Source organism: Thalassophryne amazonica, chromosome 13 (assembly GCF_902500255.1).
Source record: "Thalassophryne amazonica chromosome 13, fThaAma1.1, whole genome shotgun sequence".
NCBI classification, from domain to species: Eukaryota; Metazoa; Chordata; class Actinopteri; order Batrachoidiformes; family Batrachoididae; genus Thalassophryne; species Thalassophryne amazonica.
Window position 1 is genome coordinate 81,556,776 of NC_047115.1, and position 25,556 is coordinate 81,582,331.

Below are 25,556 nucleotides of genomic sequence, written 5' to 3' on the forward strand. Positions count from 1 at the left end.
CTCTGTCAGCTACAGTTCTTATCACCACCAGATTTTTTTTGCATGTTTTATATTAATTGCAGCTCACCCTTAGGCTACCCATTGAACTGATTTAAATTAATGCTACTGAAATACAATTTTTCAAAATCAATAACTAAATCAATAAATCATATTTGTGGATACTACAGCTCGATTTTATTACATATATTTATTTATTTGAAATAAATATATGAAATAGATAAATAAATAAATATATGTGAAATAGAGACCATCTAAATAGGTGTGTTTAAAACTGAAACATGATCACACATTGAATTTATCTATGTGTACTTAAAATTATCATAGCCTGTTATCAATATTTAAGTGGTGCTTTTCACATTTTGTTTGATTATGTTTTGCTTTATTGACGCTGCATTCTTTCTGAACCTGCATGAATCCCGTATGTGCTTTTGTGTGTGTGTGTATTTGTGGATACTGCAGCCCGTTTTTTTTATACCTCAGTGCTGTGGATCCACAAGATTTCTAATGGATCCAGTACCCCTGTATCTGTTGTAGCAGATCGGCCCATAATATGAATTTCTCATCTACTCACAAAATAAAATATTTTAAAGATTAATAATCTTGTTTAACATATCATTTTCACGGAAAATACAGTAATTTTCTGAGGTATAAGAACAAAACACGTGTCGGGAGCAATATGACCGGATCTACTTTGCGGACAGATCACCTTTGCCTCCAGCTTTTCGAAAACAAATAATCTTGTTTTTGAAAAAATACAATAATTTTCTGAGGTATAAAAGGGGAAAAAAACACCCCTTGTCTGGGGAGCAATGTGAGTGGAGGATCCAGTTCGTTGGGAATGGCGGAAGGATCATCTTCACCTCCGGCACAGGTGATCCTTCCGCCATCCCCAACTCACTGGATCCGCTCACGTTGTTCCCCAGGCTCCAGATGTTTTGTCAATATATTTATTTATTTATTTATTGCAGGATACCATCTAAATAAGTGTATTTAAAACTGAAACGTGATCACACTTTGGATTTAGCTATGTGCATTTAAAATTATAACAACCTTAGCAATATTTAAATGGTGTTTTAACGTTTTTGTTTGTTTGTTTGTTATTTTTTTTGTTTGTTTTGTTTTGTTTTTTGTATTTTGCTTTTTTGATGTCATGTTGACAAAAAGCGCTACGTTCTTTCTGAACCTGCATGAATCCCGTATGTGTTGTTTGGACTCTGTTGCTTAGCTACGCTCTGAGCCCCAAACACTGACGGAGCGCACACGGTGTGAAAAAAGGAAATTAAAATCTTTTTACGTCGCTGTTCATGAAGAAACAGCACCGTCATGTTTTATCTTAGCGGGCTGACGTACTGTGTTTCTAAACTTTTTTTTTTCTTCACGCGTATGGAGTACTGAAGAATAATGAGTCGATAATAAACAAACATAAGGAAACAGACATGGACCAGGGTCTTATTCGTCAGTATATTAACAAAGCAAAGAAGGAACAAGGTTTGTCATTATTTATCACTGAATTCAGAAATAAATATATGAATTAATTTCGCTCTTTCAGTTACTGATATGTGTCAGTGTGTCCACAGTTAGAAATAAGTCTTTGTTTTGTGTGTGTTTTGCTGTGTATTGTTTTTATTGTACAGAGTGGCTTGCAAAAGTATTCAGCCCCTTGGTATTTCACACATTTTAATTTGTTTATGGCATTTCATTACAAAAAGTAAATCAGGTTACTCAATTAAAAAATTTCTAAAATTATCATCCTTAGACTCAAACTGAAAGCAAATCTCTACAACTTGATATAAATTAATCAAAAATATAAAAGTCAAGATGATGGGTTTGGTATAATACCTGTAAATAATCTGTTTTATTGCCAGTTTTCTTCAAACAAGTCAGGGGATGGATACATGGACATTTCCAAGTCACTGAATATACATCTTGAACTTTATTTATATCAGTTGTGAAGAAATACAAACAGTATGGCACTCTATGGTAAATCTGTGTGGCGTTCTCAAAAACGTAGTGACTGTGCAAGATGGAGAAGAGTGAGGAAAGACACCAGGACACGCAGACAACCCAGAAGAAGGTTTAGGCTTCTCTGGCTGTGATTGGAGAAACTGCGCTCGCATCGTGCAGTTTTTGCATTTTGTATCCCCAGTTATACAGCTTCATGATGGCTATGGCTTCTTAAAAGTCCTCCAGTTTAGCACCTTAGGAGCTCTCTTAAGGCCTAAGGTGCTTTGTCTTATGTCCCTGTCACACCTTGACGATTTAGCGTGCATATGCCAACCGTATTAAAAATGCTGGCACATGCTGGCGTATGTCTAATAAATGAATGCAGCTGTCACACCTTCACAATTAACCAGCGTATGCCGACAGCCCCGATTCCACCCAGTGGTTCAGGTTGGTACTGCACAGTGATGTGCATGTCAGAAACAGGGTAATTTCACATTATTTTATTATTTTTATTTTCATTTTTTATCTTTGTGGACCATTTTCATTGTGTACAGAATGCTGATGAGTGGACTGGCTGTGGTTAAACACTGCCATGAATGAATGGAGTGCTGTCTCTTAAATGTTTAAAGCACTGGCTGCTTCCTGATCAGCGGATCTGATCAAGTCTGATCAGGTCATCACAGACCTGAATAATGAAACGCTGTGATGATTTCAACTTTTAAAGCGCCAGTGAACTGCGATCAGGTCCGATCTGAATGAAGTGCTGTGTGATCTGTTGGTGTGGTGATCCCTGACACGACGGCGCTGTAAATGTTTAAACAGCGCATTAATCAGGTGTGATCACCTTAATTGATCAGGGCATCTGATGATGACACAGCAGCAACGATGCTGTAAACATTTAAATCATCACAGCGCTTCTGTGTGATCAGAGCGTGACATGGGCATCCTCTGAGAAACACACCTGCAGCAGAAAAACCACCGATGGACTTGCTTTAAAATGCTGCGTTTCCAGACACAAATTAAAGTATTTTCAGATGCCATTTTCAAAAATCAGGAGCTTTATGTGAATTCATGTCCATCTGTGATGGTGAATTGGACTGAAGTGAACAGGTCAGACTTTATATTTTTTCAGTGTGTGAATGAAATGGTCATTCTGCATAAGGGCCACAGGTTTCAGCCAGTCAGTGGCCAGTATTAATGGACGGATTCAGACTTCTGAGTAAATTACAAGAAACGTGTGCCAACGATCACATAACTTACCTACAATGTACAGTAGTGTTCAGAATAATAGTAGTGCTATGTGACTAAAAAGATTAATCCAGGTTTTGAGTATATTTCTTATTGTTACATGGGAAACAAGGTACCAGTAGATTCAGTAGAGTCTCACAAATCCAACAAGACCAAACATTCATGATATGCACACTCTTAAGGCTATCAAATTGGTGAGGTTGCCTGAGGAAAACGGGACGTTCAAGATATTGTTCAGAAGAACAGCGTAGTTGATTGGAGAGGGGAAAACTTATACGCAGGTGCAAAAAATTATAGGCTGTTCATCTACAATGATCTCCAATGCTTTAAAATGGACAAAAAAACAAACAAAAAACAGACGTGTGGAAGAAAACGGAAAACAACCATCAAAATGGATAGAAGAATAACCAGAATGGCAAAGGCTCACCCATTGATCAGCTCCAGGATGATCAAAGACAGTCTGGAGTTACCTGTAAGTGCTGTGACAGAAGACGCCTGTGTGAAGCTAATTTATTTGCAAGAATCTCCCGCAAAGTCCCTCTGTTAAATAAAAGACTTGTGCAGAAGAGGTTACAATTTGCCAAAGAAGACAACTGACCTAAAGAGAAATGGAGGAATATTTTGTGGACTGATGAGAGTAAAATTGTTCTTTTTGGGTCCAAGGGCCGCAGACAGTTTGTGAGATGACCCCCAAACTCTGAATTCAAGCCACAGTTCACAGTGAAGACAGTGAAGCATGATGGTGCAAGCATCATGGTATGGGCATGTTTCTCCTACTATGGTGTTGGGCCTATATATCGCATACCAGGTATCATGGATCAGTTTGGATATGTCAAAATACTTGAAGAAGTCATGTTGCCTTATGCTGAAGAGGACATGCCCTTGAAATGCGTGTTTCAACAAGACAATGACCCCAAGCACACTTGTAAATGAGCAAAATCTTGGTTCCAAACCAACAAAATTAATGTTTTGGAGTGGCCTGCCCAGTCCCCGGACATAAATCCGATTGAGAACTTGTGGGGTGACATCAAAAAAGCGGTTTCTGAAGCAAAACCAAGAAATGTGAATGAATTGTAGAATGTTGTTAAAGAATCTTGGTGTGGAATAACAGCTGAAAGGTGCCACAAGTTGGTTGACTCCATGCCTCGCAGATGTAAAGAAATCATGAAAAACTGTGGTTATACAACTAAATACTAGTTTAGTGATTCACAGGATTTCTAAAAAAGCAGTTTGAATATAATAGTTTTGAGTTTGTAGCGTCAACAGCAGATGCTACTATTATTGTGAACACCCCCTTTTCTACTTTTTTTTTACTAATAGCCCAATTTTATAGCCTTAAGAGTGTGCATATCATGAATGCTTGGTCTTGTTGGATTTGTGAGAATCTACTGAATCTACTGGTACCTTGTTTCCCATGTAACAAAAAGAAATATACTCAAAACCTGAATTAATCTTTTTAGTCACATAGCACTACTATTATTCTGAACACTACTGTATGTCCAGCGTGTGTGGGACGTATGAGTCACACACTGATAGTCATTGAAAATTTTCAGCATGCCCAAAATCTTTTGAGGAGCTCACCTTATTAGGACGTACATCAGTGAACTTCAGCGTGTTTCAACGTGCTTCAACATGCTCTTAACTTGTAAAAAAACTTACCCTTAATTTATTGGACTTATGCCAGTGTTTTTAATAAAGTTGGCTAAATCGTCAAGGTGTGACAAGGCCTTGACTAAGGGAAAATTCTAAGAACTGTCTAAAGATTCCAGGAAGGCTAAGATTTTTCTTAGACTTGACCTTCTTAAACCTTTGACTTGAACAGGAAAGGAGCTGCAGATTGTCACGTACCCGCTCTTCAGAGAAGCGTTGTCCCTCCTACAGCTCATGTGGATCTATGACAAAGAACAGATATTTTTTAACATGTGGTGATAAGATCTTAAGCAAACCATTTTTAGATTACATGATACTGACAGTCGGGTATTTTGTACAGGTAGAGAAATAAAATTATAGAACATTGAGGATGAAACCCAAGACATTAAATGGTTCACCAGAATGAGCGTCACACAAAATGGCCTCTTGAAAATCAAGAGTATTAGGAAGCACATACTTTTTAAGAGACCTGTCTACAAACTTTAATGATCAAATGTTAGCACATCTAGCCATCTATATTCATTTGCTGAAAAGCTTTATAATATGTACCTTGTGAATGTGCTTTTGTTTTTCTCATAGTAAATTATGTTTTTAATTAAATTTTCCTTTCTTCACAGACATTGAAGCACTGCAGTCAGCATTTCATTTGATCAAAGGGAGAGCTGTACCTGAATCCACTGGAGCCACTTCAAGCATTTCCCCAGAGATGTATGTTTTGTGTGCAGAGGAGGCGCTGCAGGTGAGCCTGGGGCAGGCCCAACTCACAGAAAGCTTAGGCGGAGATGGCCAATGCTGCACACTTATCAGAGCCAGAAGTTTGGAAATATTGAGATCTTGAGACACATCTCTTGGATGTGACAACTGAGTCATGTCTGTATGTTCTCAAATACAGAAACACAAACTATTAAAGGGGCTTTACATAGTGCAAAGCCTTCCTAAAGCTGTAGTAAAATTGGAAATAACGTAATTTATAAATCTATAATTAATTATTCGCTGAGTTGACAACCAACCCTTTCAGTGAGTCGTGTTGTTTTCTGTTGTTTTCTGTTGTTTTCTGTTTTATCATGTTTTGTATAATTTATATTTAATTTTTACTTTTTCTTGCTATGCATTTTGTGATTTTTATCTGTGATATGTGCTATATTATATATATATATATATATATATATATATATACAAACACTTAATTGCTTAATTAAGCATATGACTTATTTATCAGATAAGAACACTCTCAAAACTTTGCAACTCAATGTGAATTATGCATAGTGTGTTTGGTTGACATGTTAGATGTCGATGTTGGTAACTGGACACATGATTTTTAAGACTCTTTATTCATTGTTTTGTAAACCGAAGACATTTCTTTATTAATACGATGGCCAAAGCAGTTGGTCACCTTCTGAGTCTAGTCTGTTTGAGGTTTCTTCCAACAGAGGGACTTTGTCTTTGCCACTGTTGTCTTCGTGCTTATTCAGGTGGGTTGGTAAGGTTAGACCCTACACTCTAAAAAAAGAACTGCTGTCTCAAAGACAAAAAATATGTAACAGTTTGCGTAGATTTTGAGTAATGCAGTCAGAATGCGTTTTTTTTTTTGGCCCTTAGTTTTGGCATTTATCAGGGTTGCTTATTATTATTATTGGTCAGAAAGACAGGTTACAGGATAATGGCAGTGTCACTGTCAAATAATACAATAAAAGCTGATTCGGAATAGAGAAGTTTAATGTGAAACTTTGCTACCTACATCCTGTATTGAAGAAGACTTTAAATGTTCAACATACCTGAGAAAACTCAAACAGGGCAGACTATAGTATATTTTCCTGCAGCAGCCTCATCAGGTAAAAGGCTAATTGCTTTAAAAAAAAAGAAAAAGGACAACTGAAGTTTTACCATCTGACATCACATCAACTTTTTGTCTGGCTTATCTGCTTACTAAATGAATCTAACATTTTCCCACCTTCCCAGTGGCAATTAAACAAGTGTTAGAACTTACCTCTATCCAGTGTGTTTTTCAAAAAAAGTCTTGATGAAATTACCTGGTGAGGACACGTCATAGTTATTAGTTGACCTACACAGGAAAACACTAAATCATAATACGAGTGAAGTGACACGCAGCAGCGCAAAGCTCGCTCATGGTACCGGGAGTCCTAAACAGGAAGTGCCAAATGGTTAATCCACAGTGAAATAGGAAATGTTCAAATGTCAAATACTTCCTGGATTGATAGACGAGATCCCATGGAATCTCACTGGAACTCCGTGGCAAGCTCACACTCAAACAGGAAGTTCCAAATGTTCAGTCATAGTGAAACAGGAAATGTCAAATGTCGAACAAAATAAGGAAAATGCTTAAAAAGGCAAGGCCCCCCTGAAGCTGAAAGGTTTTTGCCATGCTAATGCTCCCCTGAAGTATTTACTCAAAATAAAGTCTGAAAGACCTAAATGACATGGTGAGATGTTGACGAGCGTCGCTCGTTCATGTCTGCAACATATGCATATTAGATGAATACGTATTTCCAATAAAATCTGGCCCATTTTCACATTCTATAATTAGCCCAGGACTTGCCCTTTCATCCAGTGTGACCTCATGCAGTGATTTTTAATCAATTAAACTATAAAATCCTGAGCACATTCACATTGTGTAAATCAAAAGGCATGTTAAATAAGACAGACTTGAATGCAGTGGGTGCTAGGGTCCTCCCTAAGAAATCTGATGTTATTTGACTAAAAATAAAGCTAACAAATTGTTACTAGTTCAAGCTCTTCAAACAAATATGTTACATTTGCAATCAGTTAAACTTATAATAAAAAATGCTTTTATCAAATAAAAATGCATCTCCCCATGAACGTTTTGCAGTGTCACACTGAACATTGTCTGGACAGCATCACCTAGACTATGAAACATAAAAATACGAGGTCTGTTAGAAAAGTATCGGACCTTTTTATTTTTTTTCAAAAACCTGATGGATTTGAATCACGTGTGCTTGCATGAGCAAGCCTTGAACCTTCGTGCGCATGCGTGAACTTTTCCACGCCTGTCGATTGCATCATTTTCTGGTAAGCAGCCTTTGTATGGGACGTGTGTCGTGCGCTCGGCGTTTTTTCATTCCAAGGAAAAAGACGGAACGACTGGAGCAACGACCGGATGATTCAGACGGCTTTCGGTGACTTTTCAGTCGTGTGACTATCCGAGAAATTGTGGAAGAGCTGGGCATGTCACAACATGTCCTGTGAGACTTCAACACGGAGGCGCTTCTGCTCCGCCGTCAGAAGCTTCAGGAAAGAATTTCGCCACCACTCTTTTCATGGCAAAATCTTTTTTCACAGTGGAATGTACCGAAAAAATGCTGATGTCCACCTCTTCCGCAATTTTTGGATAGTCACACAACGGCCCTGCATCACCACAGTGTTCACTTTGGAAATGATCTGGTCATTTCAGCATGTTGATGGCCGACCGGAGCGCAGCTCGCTCTCCACCGTTGTGCAGACGTCTTTAAACTGGTTGTACCGCTCCTTAATCTGTGTGATACCCACAGGATCGTCACCGAACGCCGTCTGAATAATCCGAATGGTTTCCACCTGGCTGTCGCCCAGTTTCTGGCAAAATTTGATACAGCGCTGCTCCAGTCGTTCCGTGTTTTTCCTTGGAATGAAAAAACACCGAGCGCATGACACACACCTCACACAAAGGCTGCTTACCAGGAAATTATGCAATGGACAGGCGTGAAAAAGTTCACGCATGCGCACGAAGGTTCAAGGTTTGCTCATGCAAGCACACGTGACTCAAATCCATCAGGTTTTTGAAAAAAATAAAAAGGTCCGATACTTTTCTAACAGACCTTGTATGTACATAAAACAAATATATGGTAATATCAGAAAAATCCTATGGTGACAATCATCGATTTGACAGCAGAACAATTAAATTTTATTGATCAATCATTGATTATAAATCAGTGATTAACTGCTCAAGAATCATTCCTAATTTTTACATGATTTTAGCAAGCCATTCATTTCAGCTGGGCTTAGTTAGTGTCTTGAAGCAATCCTTATGCATTTTAGTGACTGTGTCATAAAAATAATTTATTTATTTCTGAAACTTATGACAGAATTAAAATATTTTTATGGTAACAGATCCATATTTTACAGCCAAAAATATTCTATGTATACTGTACTACCCCTTTCCTAATTAAATCACAATAGAATACAATTTCTTGTTTGTCCCAAAAAGGTCACAGAAATTCTTCTTCAACAGGCTCAATAAAAACACATTAAATACTCACGCAAAAATCCACTGTACACTGTAAAAACAAAACAAAACAAAAGCAGAATGCACAGTTGACAACACAAGAATCTATCTGGTCTTATTGAGGGGTTGCTACAGCAGAGACACAGAGACCACAGGGATTTTGTATCGCTTGCCTGATGGCTGTAACTGGAAGGAGTGGTGAAGGGCATGTGAGGGCTCATCAGTGATCAGGGTGGCTTTCCTGAACACTGAGCAACTGTATAGTTTAAGCAGAGGGGTTTGGGGTGAACCAATTACTTTGCTAGAATGACTGATAATGTGGAAGAGTTTAGTTCTGTGTTTGATAGTGAGGACGTAGTGGGACTAAAGCCCCGTTTACACATAGACGGTAAACTCTCCCGGAAGCGTCCCGGCAGAGATTTTGCCCCCTCCGGGCCATTTTAGGGATCAAACGCCGTGGCGCACGGGGGCGTGGTTTGGTTCCGGCTTCACCGGGAATCATTGAAAAAATTATTCAACATGTCGAATAATTCTGGGAGTGCTCCCGGAGAAGTGGCCTGACGACGGAGACACCGCAAACAACGGCGTTTGATACTTTTTAATCGCTGTGTCATCCCGCCCCTTCCTGTAGTGCCGCAGTTTACACCGCCGTAATTGGCGGCCGGCGTTTTACACAGCGCTAGAGCCCACATCAGCGTCCTCAAAGCCGTTTTAACCAGCGACAGAGGCAGACAAAACGGCGGCGCTAGCGGACAGTACGCTGTTCTAAACGCCATCTCCCGGTTAACGGTGTTCCAAACGGCTGATAGGCGGCGGTCAGTATAAAAACGCTAGCGCGTTGCATGCAGGTCTCTCACTCGCGGCCAGCTCCAGATATTTTTGCAGAGAAGCTCCAGTATACCTCCTAAAATAAAATTGGCAGCGGCAAGGACTTACCAAGAGGTCTGGTTCAGGGGTAGCCCTGTGGTCGAAACGAGCAACACATTGAGGAGGGGAAAAAGAGAGAAAAGAAAAGGCTGAGAGGTGAACTCCCTGTCACTCCCTCCCCCTGCACTGTGACGTAACGCATCGTGATTTTCAGCTTCCGTCTCCAAACAAAAATGGCGCGCTGTCATTAACATTGAGAAGTGCACTGAGACGATCTGATCAGGCTGCACTTACACCGCTGTACACGGACAACAGCATTAACATCGCAACATGTATATTGTGTGTGTTTTATATTGTATATTGTGCCTAAAACTCTCCTGGATATATTAACTGGGTTTTTAGATGTTGTTACTGCGTTTGTTTTATGTAAAAATGTCAGACGCTCAGGTTGTTTCTCTGTTATTTTCAATGGGAGTTGCTGGGAGTTGCTGCGAGCTGCGATCGCTTCCTGCTCATGTCGTTCGGGGAGAAAGTGAAGTTTGCACTTTAACGTCCTGTTTATTGTAATAAATATTTTTTTTATTAACAAACAGACATGTATATTTTACCTGTGCATAATAAAGTATGTAAAGTAAAAGAAAAAAAAACATTTATTAAGTGTTCCGACCATAGAGCCAGACGAATGCGTTTAACAGAGGTGGAGGCGGAGAAGGGAGGGACAGAGGTTTGCGCACAATGTAAACACAAACTAAACTTAAACTGTAAATCCTTAAAAGGATCATACAGACGTAACTTTAATTGTAAACTTGGAGGTCTTTGGACCCGGAAACAGATTTCTCACGTGATGCGTTACGTCAGCACTTAACAACCGCACAGCTGCTGTTAGCATGAAGCTAATGCTAAAGCTAACACTCTGAGGTTGTTACCTTCATGAAGGCGAATTAATTGTCATTGTACACAAGCGGGACTTGTGTAACTCTAAAGGTCTTCATGAAGTATGTGAGTTGAACTTTGAAAACAAAGACTAATGGCTCTGTCACACTAGCGAATGTCGTACAAATCTCACAAATGGGAAAAACAGAATTTAAGGTGCATTCATACGTGATAGACATTCATACAGCCACACACATGAACCCACACATTCAGAGATGCTTAAACATAATTTTCTCTGTGGCATCACCAAGCAGAGAGCCATACATGATTTAAGTACTTTTTTCTTGGGGCGGGGGCTTGACAGTTTCCACTTGAGTTTTTGCGCCGTCAGCAGCTGATTGCTGCGTAATACTAATTTTAAAATGAATTTAACCTTTATTGAACCAGGTTAGTCCCACTGAGATCGAAATCTCTTTTGCAAGGGAGATTTGGGCAATTATAAAGTTTATTAAATTACATTAAATTATAAATTAAATTAAATTATAAAGTTTCCAACTCACCTAACCTGCATGTCTTTAAATGTGGGAGGAAACCGAAGCATCCAGAGGAAACCCACACAAACACAGGGAGAACATGCAAACTCCACACAGAAAGACCACAGGTGGGAATCAATCCCAGGACCTTCTTGTTGTGAGGCAACAGTGCTAACCACTAAGCCACTGTGCTGCCAATCTAATCTTAACACAAGTGACACAGTCTCTCCACAAATAACTGCAGCATTAGTGCGCACTGCACTGCAAAGCAAGCACAAGATAGTGAATGAAGTCAGACAGACACAGTGGAAAATGTGTAAAAAAAAAAAAGGTTCTTATCCCGGGTCACGTCCATCTGAGCTGCCACAACTGCTGGGAGATGACGAGCAGCAGAGCCATAGACACCAGGCAGGTGGTCCGAGTGGCCAAAACCGAAATCAGGTCGAAGATGTCTCTAGCAGTCTCTAGGAGTTCTGCACAACTTTTTTTTTTCTGTTAAAGAGGCACAGACCAAACCCGGCTGTAAACACTGTATAGCTCTTCCCGGTAGGGCGTACCGCTGTGTTCAGCTTACTTTCACCCCATAACAGTTAAATACATCACAGCGTTTTGTTTTGATTTTAACAGGCTACGTTTATGACTAATCGCGCACAGGTGCATGAAATCTTCTCACCGCTGCTGCTTTTCCCATGACTGCATCAAAATTAATAGTTATCACATAAAAAACATCATAACACCACATCATACTTGTGTAAACTTTGGAATTACAACCCCAATACCAATGAAGTTTGATGTTGTGTAAAATGTAAATAAAAACAGAATGCAATGATTTGCAAATCCTCTTCAACCTATATTCAGTTGAATACACCACAAAGGCAAGATATTTAATGTTCAAACTGATGAACTTTATTGTTTTTGTGCAAATATTTGCTCATTTTGAAATTGTATTTCTGAGGATGTAATCTGTCATTCACTCCCCCTTGAACTGCCACCTTATTGTTGTGGGGGAGTTTGTGTACCCAGATGATCATAGGAGCTATGTTGTTGGGGGCTTCATGCCCCTGGTAGGGTCTCCCATGGCAAATAGGTCCTAGGTGACGGGTCAGACTGAGGGCAGTTCAGAAGCTCCTATGACCAGTGCGATATCAAAGACTGAGACGTCGCCCGGTATCGCGGAGCCGGGGCCCCACCCTGGAGCCAGGCCTGCGGTTGGGGCTCGCATGCGAGCACCTGATGGTTGGGCCTTAGCCCACGGGGCCCAGCTGGGTTCAGCCCGAAAGAGCGACGTGGGCCCGCCATCCTGTGGGTTCACCACCTGCAGAGGGGGCCATGGGGGTCAGGTGCAGAGTGGACTGGGTGGTAGTTGAGGGCGACTGGCCCAGCGGCCTGGTCCACGCTCATAGCCTCTGGCTGTTGGGATGTGGAACGTCACCTCGCTGGGGGGAAGGAGCCTGAGCTTGTGCGGGAGGTTGAGAGGCACCGACTAGAGATAGTCGGGCCCACCTCCACGCACAGCTTGGGCTCTGGTACCCAACTCCTGGAGAGGGGCTGGGTGCTCCACTTCTCTGGCGTTGCCCGCGGGGAGAGGCGGTGAACTGGGGTAGCATTGCTCATTGCTCCCCAGCTCAGTCGCCATGTGTTGGAGTTCACCCCGGTGAACGAGAGGGTTGTGTCCCTATGCCTTCGGGTCGGGGACAGGTCTCTCACTGTTGTCTCAGCCTATGGGCCGAGCTGCAGTGCAGAATACCCGACCTTCTTGGAGTCCCTGGGAGGGGTACTAGATAGTGCTCAGACTGGGGACTCCATTGTTCTCCCGGGGGACTTCAACACCCACGTGGGCAGTGACAGTGAGACCTGGAGGGGGGTGATTGGAAAGCACGGCCTCCCTGATCTGATCCCCAGTGGTGTTCAGTTGTTGGACTTCTGTGCTAGCCACAGTTTGTCCATCACAAACACCATGTTCGAGCACAAGGGTGTCCATAAGTGCACGTGGCACCAGGACACCCTGAGCCGGAGGTCGAGGATCGACTTTGTAGTTGTGTCATCTAACCTTTGGCCATGTGTCTCAGACACTCGGGTGAAGAGAGGGACTGAGCTGTCAACCAATCACCACCTGGTGGTGAGTTGGATCCACTGGGAGGGGAGGAAGCCAGTCAGACCTGGCAGGCCCAAACGTATCGTGGGGGTCTGCTGGGAACCACTGGCGGGACCCTTTGTCAGCGAGGTCTTCAACTCTCACCTCCGGGAGAGCTACTCCCAGATCCCGGGGGAGGTTGGAGACTTGGAGTCCGAGTGGACTATGTTCTCCACCTCCATTGTTGATGCGGCCACTCATAGCTGTGGTCGCAACGTCTCTGGTGCCTGTCGTGGCGGCAATCCCAGAACCCAGTGGTGGACACCGGAAGTAAGGGATGCCGTCAAGCTGAAGAAGGAGTCCTACTTGTCTTGACTTGTTGGTAAGTGGGACCCCGGAGGCAGCTGACAGATACTGGCAAGCCAAGCATGCTGCAGCCTGTGCGGTCGCAGAGGCAAAAACGCGGGGCCATGGAGGAGGACTATTGGTCGGCCTCAAGGAAATTCTGGCAAACCGTCCAACGCCTCAGGAGGCGGAAGCAGCTCTCCGCCAACACTGTCTATAGTGCGGGTGAGGAGCTGTTGACCCTGACTGGGGATGTTGTCGAGCGGTGGAAGGAATACTTCGAGGATCTCCTCAATACCATCATCACGTCTTCTGAAGAGGAAGCAAAGACTGGGGACTCAGAGGCAGACTCATCCATCACCCAGGCCGAAGTCACTGAGGTGGTCAGAAAGCACCTTGGTGGCAAGGCTCCTGTGGTGGATAAAATCTGTCTCTGGATGTTGTGGGACTGTCTTGGTTGACACGCCTCTGCATCATCGCATGGCGGCCGGGGACAGTGCCTCTGGATTGGCAGACCGGGTGGTGGTCCCTCTGTTTAAGAAGGGGGACCGGAGGGTGTGTTCCAACTACAGGGGGATCACACTCCTCAGGTCTATTCCATAGTACTGGAGAGGAGAATTCCATTGATAGTCAAGGTTCAAGGTTCAAGGAACTTTATTGTCATACCAACTCACATTTCCATGTTAGTGGTACGAAATATTTACTCAGGTCCCAGTTATTTAAAAGCATAAATAATAATTACATATAACCTATTAAAATGAATCAATATAGCAACCAATATTACGACATTTAATACCAAATATAGATACATAACTATGATATTGCACTGGGAATTAATAAAACCAATATTGCACACAGGAAGTTTTTGCATTTGGACAATTAAAGTGGTTTAGTGCAGTCTATATATGATGATGTAAATTCTTATGGAGCACAGCTCGAGTTCAACAGCCTTACAGCCTCAGGGAAGAAGCTGTTTCTGAGCCTAGTAGTTCTGCTCTGAATGCTCCTGAACTGCCTGCCTGAGGGAAGGAGCTGAAACAGGAGGAGCAGTGTGGTTTTCATCCTGGTCACAGCACACTGGACCAGCTCTACACCCTCCATCGGGTGCTCGAGGGTTCATGGGAGTTCGCCCAACCAGTCCACATGTGCTTTGTGGATCTGGAGAAAGTGTTCAACCGTGTCCCTCGAGGCACCCTGTGGGCGGTGGTCCGGGAGTACAGGGTCCTTTACTAAGGTACAACCGCAGCAGGAGCTTGGTTCGCATTGCCGGTAGTAAGTCAAACCTGTTTCCAGTGCACGTTGGCCTCTGCCAGGGCTGCCCTTTGTCACCGGTTCTGTTCATTATGGACAGAATTTCTAGGCGCAGCCAGGTTGTAGAGGAGGTCCAGCTTGGGAACCACAGAATCTCATCTCTGCTGTTTGCGGACAATGTGGTTCTGTTGGCTTCATCAAATCAGAACCTTCAGCGTGCACTGGGGCAGTTTGCAGCCAGGTGTGAAGCGTCCGGGATGAAAATCAGCACCTTCAAATCCGAGGCCATGGTTCTCTACCAGAAAAAGGTGCCTTGCCCTCTTCAGGTCGGTGGGGTGTCTTTGCCTCAAGTGGAGGAGATTAAGTATCTCGGGATCTTGTTCAAAAGTGAGGGACGGATGGAGCGTGAGATCGACAGACGGATCGCTGCAGTGTCTGCAGTGATGCTGTCGCTGTATCGGACCGTCGTGGTGAAGAGATAGCTGAGCAGGGGGGCAAAGCTCTCAATTTACTAATCGATCTACGTTCCGACCCTTACCTATGGTCATGAGATTTGGCTCATGACAAGAAAGAACAAGATCGCGAGTACAAGCGGCCGAGATGAGTTTCCTCCGGAGGATAGCTGGGCGCTCCCTTAGAGATAGGGTGAGGAGCTCGTTCACTCGGGAGGACCTCGGAGTCGAGCCGTTGCTCCTCCACTTCGAAAGGAGCCAGCTGAGGTGGCTCGGGCATCTTTTCCGGATGTCCCCTGGACACCTCGCTGGAGAGGTGTTCTGGGCACGTCCCATTGGCAGGAAGCTCCGGGGAAAACCCAGGACATGCTGGAGGGACTACATCTCTCGGCTGGCTTGGGAACGCCTCGGGGTTCCCCCGGAGGAGCTGGGGGAGGTGTGTGTGGATCAGGAGGTCTGGGCGGCTTTGCTTGAGCTGCTGCCCCCGTGACCTGACCCCAGATGAAGCAGAAGAAAATGGATGGATGGATGGATGGATGGATCTGTGATTCAGTTCTCAGTGTTAGCAGCTACATTCCATTCACACGCACACTGGGATGCTTCTAATAGTCATGCCACCACTATCGGAATCACACGAGTACTTATGAGTACTTTGTGTTCGGAAGTCTTCATAGCTGCTTGTTGCAAATGCCGTATACTTTGAAACCGGTCATGGAAGTGGACAAAGTAATCCTGGTGGATCATCGAATGGTCACTAACAGCCTAAATCTTGTCCTTTAAAGGGGAATGCAGAGCTTTGTGGGAGGTATGTGCTCTCCAAGTGCTCTTCAAGTTACCTAGACACAGGAGGTGATATATATATATATATATATATATATATATATATATATATATATATATATATATGTTTTTGTCAGCATGGTATTTTAAAAAAATGAATAAAACAATCAAGCTGATTTCAGTAAAATGTATTGGAGAGGCCAAGAAATCACAGTTTTTCTACTCAAGGGTCATGGGGTGCTGGAGTCAATGCCAACAGTCATTGGGTAAGAGGTGGTGTACATGCTGTTCATGTGGGCTAAGAAATACCTAATTTAGTTTTGTTGTGAATCCAGATCAAGCAACAGATCTCACATTTAATAACTGATCAAACACAAGTAACTTAAAAGTAATAGAAACTTAATAACTTAGGGTTACTATGGAAGTAACAAGTGACTGTACTTAACGTGGTGACTGGTGATGTAACAGATAAAAGTTGCAAAAGCCTCAGTTTCTGAAACATTCACAGAAGCCTATATAATAAGTTCTTTGGAGTTGTCTTGGTGGCTTCTTTCACTAATCTCCTTCTCACTCACTTTTTGAGAACTGCCTATTTCAGACCGGTTTGCCACACAGTACCACACTGGTGTATATCTTAATAAATGTCAAGACATTCACTGACTTGGACATTTTTATTTATCCATCCTCTGACTTGAACACGAGCTGTAAAAGTGTTTTTAAAAATTAACTCAAATACTTAAATTAAAAATGAATGAAGAGAATTTGTGAGGTAGTTCTGGCAGACAAGTCAAGGTGTGCTACATATATACACTAACATGCCTCATTCACATAATTACCACATATCTCCTACTAAAACACATTGTTTCCATGATCTCTAAATCACTCCCACTAAATTGTGCAGAGTATTTAAGATGCAGTGATTTCCCAGCTGCAAAACACATTCTCGATCCTAGCAACCACTTATAGTTTCTGATCATGGAGAAAATATGTGCATCAAATCATCACTCCCTTATATCACAAACAAGCAGCGAAGGGGACTGACGTGATTGCAAAATATTCTAGGTGAGATGTCTTATTGAACTAGCTTTAATAAGTTAACCTGTTAACCAAGTACCAGTAACTGAAAAGACTCACTTGGTATAACCTAGATTTTAATTGTTGAAATCTTGAATTCTGATGTCTTTGAATTTAATTTAATTGAATGTCTTTGGTCCCGATTAAAGGATCAAAGCAAGATCGAAAGACAACCAATGCCGTCATAAATGTCAACCTCATATTGTTGTCCAGTATACGAGGTCTGTTAGAAAAGTATCGTACCTTTTTATTTTTTTCAAAAACTATATGGATTTGATTCATATGTTTTTACGTCAGCCAAGCTTGAACCTTCGTGCGCATGTGTGAGTTTTTCCACGCCTGTCGGTTGCGTCATTCGCCTGTGGGCAGGCTTTGTGTGAGCACTGCTCCACCCCTCTCGTTGTTTCATTGCGAGGAAATGGCGGAATGATTTGGGCTTTTTTTCCATCAGAATTTTTTCAGAAACTGTTAGAGACAGGCAGCTGGAAACCATTCGAAAAATTTATCTGGCTTTCGGTGAAAATTTTACGGGCTTCACAGAGAATAAGGAGTGTTACTACAGCTTTAAGGACGGCCCACAATGGCGCACGGCGCGCCGCGCTCCGAGCGAGACAAAGGAACACCTCCGTTTCGGAGTGTTAGAGGACAAGTTGGGACATGCCCAGCTCTCCACAATTTCTCTTATACTCACTAGACTGGTAAGCACTGAAAGCCGAGATAGGCATGTCCCAACTTGTCCTCTAACACTCCGAAATGGAGGTGTTCCTTTGTCTCGCTTCATCAGCGAATCGGTCGTGACGCGCAAAGCCTCCGCGCGGCTTTCCATGACAAAATCTCTTGTTAAAAGTGAAATCTGCCGGAAATTGGCTGATGTCTAGCTCTTGTGATAACCAGAGAAATTGCACACGACGGTCCTGGCTCCACACAGCGACCCATTTAAAAATGATGTGGTGGTTTCTGCCTCTCGATGGCCGCTCAGAGCGAGGCACGCTGTGCGCCATTGTGGGCTGTCCTTAAAGCTGTAGTAACACTCCTTATTCTCTGTGAAGCCCGTAAAATTTTCACTGAAAGCCAGATAAATTTTTCGAATGGTTTCCAGCTGCCTGTCTCTAACAGTTTCTGAAAAAATTCTGATGGGAAAAAAGCCCAAATCATTCCGCCATTTCCTCGCAATGAAACGACGAGAGGGGTGGAGCAGTGCTCATTCAAAGCCTGCCCACAGGCGAATGACGCAACCGACAGGCGTGGAAAAACTCACGCATGCGCACGAAAGTTCAAGCTTGGCTGACATAAAAACATATGAATCAAATCCATATAGTTTTTGAAAAAAATAAAAAGGTATGATACTTTTCTAACAGACCTCATATCACAGGAAAACATGACATTCTGGGTGATGACATTGTAAGGTTGAGTCAGGTTATGTTTTTTACCATGTCTGTTGGCCAGAATATCAGTATGATATCTCAGTTGAAATGAACAGATTTCAGTAGAATTTGATGGAGAGGTAGACCTTCAGCCAAGGAATAGCAGATTAAATTTTGGTATAGAGCCAGGTAAAAGAGAAGATCTTTGATCTTATTTCCTTTTATACTGATCTTGACTCCTTTGATCCTGATCAAGTGACTGATCCTGTCTCTGATCTTTGATGTTTGTCCTGGATTCCTTTGATCCAGATCATGCCTTTGCTCTTTGTTAAATGATAAAAATGACAGGTTTGGGTTTGACAGGTTTATCTTGATCTTTGGTGAAGGTCAGTAACCAGCATCAATGCTCAGGGCCAAATATCAGCTCAAAGGTGAGTTTTCAGATGTTAAATTAAGGGGGACTGCAGGGCCTTCATGGTGGTAAGCCATCTCAGCATTACATCCTGGCATGTTTCGATTTTGATGGTGTGGTGGTCAAGTCTGAGTTTCTTTTACAGGTTAAAATACAAATCAAATTGTCAGTTACTTTTTTAAAACAATAAATTGAACACAACAGGAAAACACGTTCGTTAATAAGGGGTATGCCCATGATGTGTTTTATATAATAGCCTGCTAAAGTATGGTCTGTGATGCAATGTTAAGGTTGAATGTAAAGTTCATAGCCATAGTTTCGTTTTAAGAGCATGAGTAAACATACAAAATTATAATTCCCAGGATCTACATACATCATACTTGATTAGATCAGATCCTGCAACATACACCATGCTCTGATATATTTCAAGTTCACATGAGTTGTGTGTCAATCCACATGGTATATAAAGGATCACCACAGTCGAATTTGATGCTGAAATACGCTGAACTGAAGGTTGATGTAAGAAGACATATGCTACAAACTTGTTGGCAATCTTGCCCTAGAAGTGCACTGAGAGTTTTTTCATGCTGTGATGAGTTCATCACTGCTAAGTTGTCACATTAGACATTATGCTCCAGGTGGCATCCAAGCATAATAGATTCTGACTGTGAAGAATGCATAGCTCAAGCATTTTAGTGACTGTCTGCTAACATGAAGAGATGTTCATATCTTTTTCAAGGAGGTGCTTACATGGTGGGACTGAAAGACCTCCTATAAATGATATGCAGCTCTTATTAACTAACACAAATATGACAACAAAGGGAGTCTACAGTGCAGTGTTCTAAATACAGCTTAATGAAGTCCCCAGCTATTGAATTTCATATCAGCAATATATGGAAATGAAACCACCAAAGGATTCTTATGACACACAGTGATCATAGATTTTATTATGCCAAAGTTTGTGGATAACAACTTTAGCTAGCTCAAACAAACTGTTCTCCCTAGATGGGAAAACAATACATATGAATATTTGCTAATGTTGGATGAACTGTCCAAGTGCAAGGGAAGGATGTTTACATAAGAAGGGCACTAAGAGAGTGCATACCTCAGCCAAGGCTTCACAGTCTTCTTTAATTTAAGCCCTGAACACTCATCTTTTATCCTGATCATTCATCTTTGATTGCTGATCTTTAATTCTTAGGTATGATCATGATTACATACATACATGATTACCCTCATTTGGACCTGAGCACTTTTTTTATGCTGATCTTTGCTGAACCTCAACAAAGGCATGTTCATGTGTTCATCACTGTTTGTCTCTGTGGTGCTTTTGTTAGGCACAGATCAGGCGGGTCTGGTTATTAGCATAATATTAATATAGTTGCCTTTTGTAAAACATAACCTTTTTGAAAACAGTCTAAAAATACTGTTAAAAATACCTGTGAGTGTTAATATATCTGAATTTAGATAACACTTGAATAGATCCTTGTCATTTCATTGGTGGTTTGTATGTGACATGGGTCATTCATCCCATTTGCCATTTTGCTCCATTTAGCGTTCAAATTTGATCCTATATGATTTGTACCACTGCACACTGCAACCACCATGTGCACACAACACACGCGAACATGAGCGACAATGGCACTTAGCAACTTACTGACAAGACTCATTCTTCTAACACAAAAGAAAAAAAACAAATCCAGTACGCCAAAAGCAATCTCAAGCCATTTGCAATATATGCTGGGACGTATCAAGCTAAAGTAGAACCACTATCGGATGAAGAGGTCGGCAAATTTCTGTTGCAAATTTTCGCTGGAGGTGAAAGATGGAATGTTAAATTCAATGAGGCAAAGCCGAGTTGAATGGTACGTTCCTATGGAAGTAAATCTGTGCCATTGGAGTTTTAATTAGAATTTTTAAGGTTGAATTTGTTTAACATCAAAATATTCAGCCTCAAAAAATTCAATCTCAAAAAATAGAAAAGCAGGGAGAAGCAATCGATCCCTGTCTCAATAATCCAACGTTTATGGAAGTAAATCTGTGACGTGACCAAGGACGTAATAAAATTATCTGTGTTTATTTATTTGTCTGTCTGTCTGTCTATTAGCAGGATTGTGTCAAACCTACTGCACAGATTTTGACAAAATTTTCACCACAGATAAATATTAGGACATGGAAGAAACCATTACATTTTGGAGGTGATCTGGATCTGGATTCTGGATCAACTTTCACTTCATATAGGCTTTGAAGCATTACGTCAAAACGACTTCACACTGTGGCGACCCCGAACAAAACTGGGAGCAGCTGAATGAACAACAACTTGAAAAATCCCTGGAAACTGTGTCTTTTTTTTTTTTTGTATTTTGATCTGCTTCCATTTGGCACTTTGATTTTACTGTTTTATACCGATACTGTATATTTTATCTCTGTCTGTCTGTTACTAATTGTTGTTTGTTATATGTATGTCTGACTGAAACAGGTCTCTCTTGAGAATGAGACTTTGTCTCAATGAGATGACCTGAAAAAATAATGGAAAAATAAAATAAGAATAGCACGGAGGATATTATTGTGGCCACTGGTAGCTAGCACTTTGCTTCACTGACAGACCCACCATTTAAATATGCCATTGTTAAAGATACAGTTAAGGCCCTATTCACACTTTAAACAAAGTTGGATGAAAGATGCAGGAACCTGCCAAAAATCCACAACCAAAAAACAAAATGGGTAACGGCGAAACATTCGCATGACAGTGTGTGTCCCTCCACTGTCGGGAGGGACACACAGTCGCACAATACAGTGGTAGTGGTTTTGTGCATGCTCGTGCGGGTGCACAAACACAGTGCGAGCAGCTGACACATGTTGCACCACATTGCGCCACTGCTGTGGAGAAATAATAAAAACCACACACCACAAGAAAAACACCACAATTTCTAATATTTAATTCCTTATCAAGCAGACTATACAAGTATGATCCTTCTGTTCCTCTGTATCTGACCCATGGTCATAGCTGTACAGTCACGAAATGACATGAATGAAGCAGTGTGCTCATTACAAACCCAGTCTCACAGCATGTCGTGATTCAGCAGCTCGAAATACACATTAATCTATTATTTTGTGATATTGTGACGAAAAGCGCCTCATTTTTGTCATGGCAGCACAAATTCATTCTACTACATTCCGTGATGGCTGCACGAAATTAAAAGTGAAGCGAGGGGGTTGGGGGTGGTTATGGTTAGGGTTAGGGTTGGGGGAAGGAGTATTCGGAAGATTCAGATGGTTTTCGGTGGCTTTTCAGTCGTGTGACTATCCGAGAAATTGTGGAAGAGGTGGGCATGTCACAACATGTCCTGTGAGGCTTCAACACGAAGGTGCTTTTGCTCCGCCATCAGCTTCGTGCCGAAACCTTTGGCACGAATTTCACCGCCACTCTTTTCATGGCCAAATCTTCTGTCACAGTGGAATGTGCCGAAAAAGTGTTGATGTCCACCTCTTCCGCAATTTCTCGGATAGTCACATGACGATCCTGCATCACCACAGCGTTCACTTTGGAAATGATCTGGTCATTTCAGCATGTTGATGGCTGACCGGAGCGTGGCTCGCTCTCCACCGTTGTGCGGACGTCTTTAAACCGGTTGTACCGCTCCTTAATCTGTGTGATGCCCATAGCATCATCACCGAAAGCCGTCTGAATAATCCGAATGGTTTCTACCTGGCTGTCGCCCAGTTTCTGGCAAAATTTGATGCAGTCGCACTGCTCCAGTTGTTCCGCCATTTTCCTTGCAAAGAAAATCCGACGAGAGACAACACCCATCCTCACACAAAGGCTGCTTACCAGCAAATGACGCAATCGACAGGCGTGAAAAAATTCACGCATGCACACGAAGGTTCAATGTTGGCTCATGCAAGCACACGTGATTCAAATCCATCAGGTTTTTGAAAAAAATAAAAAGGTTGTATACTTTTCTAACAGACCTTGTATATATATATATATATATATATATATATATATATATATATATATATATATATATATATATATATATGAGTCAGTTGAGGTGGCTCGGGCATCTTTTCCGGATGCCCCCTGGACGCCTCGCTGGAGAGGTGTTCCGGGCACGTCCCACTGGGAGGAGGCCCCGGGGAAGACCCAGGACACGCTGGAGGGACTACATCTCTCGGCTGGCTTGGGAACGCCTTGGGGTTCCCCCGGAGGAGCTGGGGGAGGTGTGTGTGGATCGGGAGGTCTGGGCGGCTTTGCTTGAGCTTCTGCCCCCGCGACCCAACTCCGGATAAAGCGGAAGAAAATGGATGGATGGATGGATGGATATATATATATATTCTCCACTCAGATTGCAATAGCCAATCACAGATTAGCCTTTCTGTCCATCATTTACCTGTATTTTGGCATGCTTGGCACCAGAAAGTTATGTTGGATCCAAAGGGATCCAAAAAGGCTAGGACTAAAAGTTATATTGGATCGGTTCCCACTGACCAATAGCGTTAGAGCTTACTGCCAACAGCTAGCCAATCAGAGCGCGGCATACGAAGATCATATGAAGAAAAGTTATATTGGACGAGGCGTAGGCGTATATCCAGTATTTCTCCATGTTGGACTCCTTACCATCCATCAATTGTTATGTTCTCCACCCCCCAAGTTAAGCAAACAAAAAAGAGTCAAGTAAATTAGATCAATTTATTGTGTTGTGAACAGCATATGATTGATTCTGATGCAATGAATGCTTCTAAAACGTCAGTAGCGTGCTTGTCTGCCTTCTTAGTGTTTTTGGCATCCTTGAAGTTCAATATTTCCACCAGTTCCTCCTCTGTGAACTCAGCAAACCTCGCTGGCAGATGATTTTCTGCTGTTGTTGACATGTTTGTTTCCATTTTTTCAACCAGCGTCTGTCAGCTAGTTACTGACGTTCATATGCCACGCTCTGATTGGCTAGCTGTTGGCAGTAAGCTGTAACGCTATTGGTCAGTGGGAACCAATCCAATATACCCTTTTTGGATCCTTTTGAATCCAACATAACTTTCTGGTGCCAAGCATGCCAAAATACAGGTAAATGATGGACAGAAAGGCTAATCTGTGATTGGCTATTGCAATCTGAGTGGAGAACATATATATATATATATATATATATATATATATATATAAATAGCTCCACACACCCCCACAGTCATTCTACCATCAGATGTTGAACAGTTCCCATCGTTCATCTTTTTTATGTACGTCTGTGAGGTCAGCCAGGCGTTTTGCATATGTAGGGTTTGATCTTCAGAAATTCAACCACCTCCTCTTTCTGCTTGTTTGCCATATTGCAGGACAGAAACCAAACTTGAAGAAATGTGATGCAGCAAGGTTTATATCAATTGTGAGTGTGCACATGTGAGAAAGTGATCTGTAGTGGGGCACAGTGACATGTGACACCGTGCGAAAGCATGTGACAATCGTGTAAGTTCTTTGACAGCTTTCATGTCCATTCAAAATGACGTGTGGAAGATTTTTTTTGGCAGCCAAAAACATGCGCCACAAATATCACGTATGTCACAGACTGACACACGCTGTTAGGAACCGTATTCAGATGTGTTAAGTCATGTTATGAATGTCACAAATGTACCACCGATGACAGGAAAATTATATTCATAATGAATCGTGCCTATGTGTAAACTCAGCATGAAGATCCAACATAAAATTTGCCAATTCAATATGCATATCCACCTCAGATTTGCTGTGGCGAACACGAGTGCAAACAAGGGAGCGGCTGAAGTGACTTACTTTTATATATATGGTGGACACATTTTTATTGAACACTTTTTTATGTAGATATTACAAATTACACACACGAAAAATGATATGGAGTGTTCCAGTATATGTTATGAATGACAATCACAGCCTAATCTTAGCTGACCTTTAACAGGAGAACAACACAAATATTCAAGGACAGTGTTCTATGATTAAGAAAAATTTTCATTCAGTTTGTGAGGAAACAAAAAATTTAATATGCCCCATTTATCTGTTTTCAAACAGTTAATGTCTATTACAGAAAGCTTATGGTGACACACTTCAACTCCAGGAAAGGCTGAAGTGTTGATTATCTTTGGTCTTTATGTGTCTCTTTTCTCTTTTTCAGCTCAGTTGTTTGGAGATAAGTGCAGCATGTTTAAAGATGTACTTTGAAGGAAATCCGCCGGCGAATCAATTTTTGTGTCGAGCCTACCTCTGCCAGGGTCAGCTGATGTCTCCGCCAGCCACTGGCAGTGTGGTGAGAACAGTAAATTTGACAATTTCTTTAAGAGTTTGTGTATTTGCATATTTGTGTCAGTAAAGTACACACACACACACACACACACACACACACACACACACACACACACACACACACACACACACACACACACACACACACACACACACACACACACACACACACACACACACACACACTTAT

At 42.0% G+C, this 25,556-nt stretch overlaps 1 protein-coding gene across 1 annotated transcript in view; it reads left to right on the forward strand.

Moving 5' to 3' along the window:
- The first annotated feature begins 1,389 nt into the window (after positions 1 to 1,389).
- The window catches only part of LOC117522987 (cilia- and flagella-associated protein 46), a 316,276-nt gene continuing 292,109 nt past the window's right edge, over positions 1,390 to 25,556 (forward strand). The window contains exons 1-3 of the mRNA XM_034184405.1: positions 1,390 to 1,488; positions 5,460 to 5,581; positions 25,239 to 25,370. Of these exons, the coding sequence (XP_034040296.1) occupies positions 1,437 to 1,488; positions 5,460 to 5,581; positions 25,239 to 25,370 (306 nt within the window). The 5' untranslated portion in view covers positions 1,390 to 1,436. The remainder of the gene's footprint in view (positions 1,489 to 5,459; positions 5,582 to 25,238; positions 25,371 to 25,556) is intronic.